The sequence below is a fragment of the Esox lucius genome, chromosome 7, assembly GCF_011004845.1.
Source record: "Esox lucius isolate fEsoLuc1 chromosome 7, fEsoLuc1.pri, whole genome shotgun sequence".
NCBI lineage: Eukaryota > Metazoa > Chordata > Actinopteri > Esociformes > Esocidae > Esox > Esox lucius.
Genome location: NC_047575.1, coordinates 21,302,049 through 21,306,765, shown reverse-complemented (window position 1 = coordinate 21,306,765; position 4,717 = coordinate 21,302,049). Strand labels below are relative to the sequence as shown.

The 4,717-nt window shown below is 41.3% G+C and overlaps 1 protein-coding gene across 1 annotated transcript; it reads right to left on the bottom strand.

Moving 5' to 3' along the window:
- Positions 1–674: 674 nt before the first annotated feature.
- Positions 675–3,653, bottom strand: zgc:158291 (POU family transcription factor). The gene is made up of 2 exons (XM_010893477.3): positions 3,322–3,653; positions 675–2,791 (listed from the first exon to the last, which is right to left on the bottom strand). Exons 1-2 carry the CDS (start codon positions 3,439–3,441, stop codon positions 1,874–1,876), a joined length of 1,038 nt encoding a protein of 345 aa, XP_010891779.1. The 5' UTR covers positions 3,442–3,653; the 3' UTR covers positions 675–1,873.
- Between the last annotated feature and the right edge of the window lie 1,064 nt (positions 3,654–4,717).

The window sequence follows — 4,717 nt, the reverse complement described above, 5'->3', positions numbered from 1 at the left end:
TCTCTTCCGCATTTGAAAATACTCGGCTAGGAATTCAGAATCCGGAGGAACTAGCCAGGACTACAAGTAAGCACCCGTGCCGATGTGTGACAAAGACATTTGAAATGTATATTTATAATTTATCAATATATTAATATAACACTATTTACTCCAACGGTTAAACCCCAAACTTATCTCTAAACATAATGCAACCAATTCTTATTGGGCTGACATCTTATGGCATATTAACAACATATATTGCAACAAATATTGTGAAATTATCTTCAGTTCAATTTAATTGTTTAATGTTTAAAATAAGTCATTTGATATAATGCTCTTGCATTTTTTTGGTACTTATGTATGCATAGCAGTCGCCATTATTACTTATTCGCATGTAAAATTATATTTCTTACTGAACCAAACGGATAGGCCACTGAATTGAAAGGTTACATGATAAATACACAAAATTGAATTGAAACATTACCATCAGTTCGATCACTGATGCAATCTATTAATGTCCACACTCCAAAAAAAAAAAAAAATTAAAAGGTTCCAAAACTGATCCCTCAACCTCCCACCCGGCGTGTGTTCTCCCATTTCGAAGCACCAGCTGTTCTCCATTCTAAAAGACTAACAGACATCGAATGGAGACGGTTGATATATCTACTCAACAACAAAAAACTGATAGGAGAAGATGAGGTAAAACGTGCATGGTTTATTTTAGTTTCTGTCGTTTACACAGACACATTTAAGCACACCTTCACAAATGAAATACGTTGTATTTTAAATAAATTAAGTTCAAATAAATTAATAGGTAAATAAAAATGAACCAAATTAAGCAACGGGTGAAAATATAAATGTCAACAATTCCTCATGTTTAGAATATCTACAAAGTGCACTAAAGTCTGGGATGCAATGAAACCAATATTTCCATTCATTGCCTAATTATCATCATCATAACAAATAGAACACAAATATCTTAGTTTTCACATGAGGACATAAAGGGGACGTTTTACAACGCAATTATTGTAAATAATTTGATTGTCAAAGCATCATTGCAGTGAAAATAATACAGACACACGTTTAAATATCTGTGAGTCATCTAATTCAAGCATAACGTTGTGAGAAAAAAATAATGTAACGAAAAAACTTTTCGTCTTTTGTGTTTTTATACTCCTATAGCCCAAAACGACCATGAATGTGGCAACACTAATGAGGTAGACACAGATAGCCTACTGTGTATGTCCGCGTGTAAGTGCGTTGGCCCGTGTGTATGCTCTCTTATTGCAATGTTTTCAGATGGGTTTTTAGAACTATTAATGCACATATAACGCCCTACGAGTAAACCATGCAATGAATGATTACAGTTATTATACCCCGTGTTACGGAGATCCAACAATCTCTGAGACATAGAATGAAGACAACATTACGCCCTAGCATCAGTTGTCTTCAGCAAACAACAATTAGAATTTTTCAAAAAAGAACGAATTCGATGAGCTCTTCACACACGCAGGTGCAATGTATTCACAAATATTTACAATGATAAATATAAAAGAGTTATTCTGATGGAGGAGAATAATAACATTATTATTCGATTCCCATTTTTGTACAATAATTGCCATGAGTTATGGGGGGTTCTCTTTTCGGCCTCCATGGAGAATATGATGACGTCGATCTTCTGTTTCAATGTTATTGTAGGCTATTCGTAGATATGTTCCGTTTTACATTTGAAAAGTTAGGCAATACGTATCGCCCACGAGGATATTGGTTTTCAAGTCTTTATACCAATTCAAAGGAGCGATGCGCATCTTGTCTGCTAGCCTCAAAACCATCTTAGCCGATTGCCTATTTATTTATGATTTGTCAATTCGATGAGTTGTGCTCTTTATTTGGCCTAGTGTGTCGCAGAGAACTTCATCCTTTTCTGCTTTTGCCTCTGATTGCAAAACCACACTCTGACCACGTTCTTTTTCAGGTCCAGTTTCTCAGCTATTGCTGCAATCTTCTCAGACGACGGTCGCGGCTGCACCGCAAAATATGCCTCCAAAGAGCGCTTCTCTGGAGCAGCGATCGAGGTGCGTTTTCTCTTCTTGTCTCCTCCGTTGAAAATCTCAGGCTTGGTCATTTTCTCCCTCTGGGCCCTTTCCGCCTCCTCCAGCCACGCTTCCAGGATGGGTTTCAGGGCCACCATGTTGTTATGAGACAAGGTGAGGGACTCGAACCGGCAAATTGTGCTCTGACTGAGACAACCGACCCCAGGAATTTTAAGATTCGCTAGGGCAGAACCGACGTCCGCCTGCGTCACACCCAGCTTGATCCGCCTCTGTTTGAACCGCTCTGCGAAGGATTCCAGCTCCCGGGGATCTGGTTCTGATTCCCCACCGCCACCCAGCGAAGTGTGCGAGCCCATGCTGTGAGGATGCATGTTCATGGCCTGCTGGTGGTGGTGGTGCTGCATGTGATTGATGGCGGACATGTGGGCGTGCGGATGGGAGGCAGTGGAGCAGACATCGGAACCAGGCATCCCTCCCAAGGAAACGGACATTCCCGGGGTCAGGTGGTCCAGCAAGTCACCGTCCAGGCCCTGAGAGCCCTGGTGATGTGGGTGGTGGTGGTGCGAGGTGAGCACGGACGGGTGGTGGAGGTGGCCCGAGGATGAGGTGGGGGTGCAGGTCATGCTGGTCATGGTGGTCATGGTGTGGTAGGTCGCGTCTGGTTTATAAGGGTGGCTCTTGGCTATATCCACCGCAGCCAGCGCTTCAGCCCTCTGCAGTAAAGTCTCATCGAAGCCGGCGAAGATATTTCCCTGCAGCTGTGAGATGCAGAGTAGCAGGGGAGGCAGAAGAGTGGAATGGTTAATGATGCTCCCTAATCAGGAACTCTTCCGAGTTTAGGATAGCACTGGATTACGTTTTTAAAATGGAAATGATGGGAAATTGATCACAGTTTTGTAGTTTTATTACGCACCCATTACCCACGAGGTCTGAACTGTTTACATTTTGCGAAACGATTATAAATGACACTATCATTAGCCTGGGGCATTTTGTAACAATAATAAAAATTAAAAAATCACTTTCCTGGGCCTATTACTCATAGAACATACCAGCGTCTAATCGGACATTTTTTAAATATTCCACGATCACATTTTATCATCAATATTCGAATGAATATTTAAAGACAGTAAAATGTCCATGTACCTCGACATCAGAACAATACTAAATATCTCATTAAGGAATATAATTGGTCTACTTTGTGCTGTAATAAAAGAGCATTTGGACTATATGCCTTTTCCTGTAATTTCGTTATTTATAATTAGACAACTTAAATGTATCGATAACTCACCGAATGAGTGGGCATGCATGCCCTCCGGATGGCCTCCGAGGTCGATTGCAGAGGCGTGTATTTGGGCTCGTGCAGTATGGGGTGCATACTAAAAGGTTGTTTGCTGTTCATTGACATCATGATTGCAGAAGTTAGAGAGGGTCGCTGTCCGTCTTCCTCGTTCGGCTCCGTTTTGGTCCGTTGTAGAAACGTCTCAGAATTAAACAACTTGATTGACTGGTTGGTTGAGAGTGATGATAGTGATGGTAAAGATGACAGGTTTAAACCTCCTGTCCTCTACCTTGTAGGTCTCTCTCTCTATCCAGTCCGACTCCTCCGCTTTTGGCTGTAAATGACTGTCAGTAGTAGGCGATGGATGCTACCAAGCAGCCACCTATAATATAACGCTGTCTTATTAGCCCCGCCCAGACAGTGGGTCATCACCCCCCCCTTTCCCCATTGTCTCCAAAGTCATTGGGAAATGTTTCTGTAGCCACGCCTCTTGAGTGCAAAACCACCACCCCACTCCGAGGCAATGTTTGTAGTGATTTCTACTGACGCAATGGTCAGGTTGCTGTGTTTTTTGATTGATAGGTTGGATTGTATTCCATGTCCCTGTTTCTGTAATTACCTCACAATATGCCTTTTCATTTAAAATGAGCATTACTAGGTTTAATGAAAAAAATATAGTCTGCATGAGGAAAAAAGTATAAATAAAGTGATATCTGAAATGAAATCTATAATAGCCACCAGGAAAATAACTCATGTGTACAGTGGATTAAAACTCCTGTGTTCTATTATTCATTGTCGGCCGACCACACACATGAATCCACCCTTACACCATTCCCTTTCTTTCCTAGCAATTAATATATAAATTAATCATTGCTCATTTACTTTGTTGCAAAGACCGCATTCCCAATTAAAGAATAAACAGGTCAGCAGGGAGAACAATTAAATATTTACCTTTGAACCTCAGGTCATCAGAGCAAGTGCTGTCAATCATAGCCTATATCCACAGGCTAAGGTGATGACGATGGACCACCCCTCTAGGCATGGTCCCTCTGCCCCTGCTGGTCCCATCCCCTGGTGGGGTAGGGCTCTCATGGGGACCCCATTCACAGATTTGGGCTGGAAGCATTCTTCCTGACATTTCTTTTGACATTTTCTTTTAATTAATATCTTAGTATGCTTACAAGCTCATAATTAACCTGGTGTTTTGCGCATAAATAATTTGAGGAAATGATAGTTAAATACTTTAATATTGACTCTCCACTGAAACAAGCACGATGCATCAAGCGCATAAATACGTTTAACTATATTGTAAAAAATCTACTAGTCTGAGGTTTAATCTGGACGTTAAGACAGCATGGTCACCCACTGCTTTAATTAGGGATCTCAAATCCATGACCTGTGTGGG

Excerpts from the sequence above, each read along its gene's own strand:
- zgc:158291 (XM_010893477.3), bottom strand. The coding sequence starts at position 3,441 with ATGATGTCAATGAACAGCAAACAACCTTTTAGTATGCACCCCATACTG. Across the intron at positions 2,792-3,321 it reads CATGCATGCCCACTCATTCG|CTGCAGGGAAATATCTTCGC; the intron begins GTGAGTTATCGA and ends TGCATCTCACAG.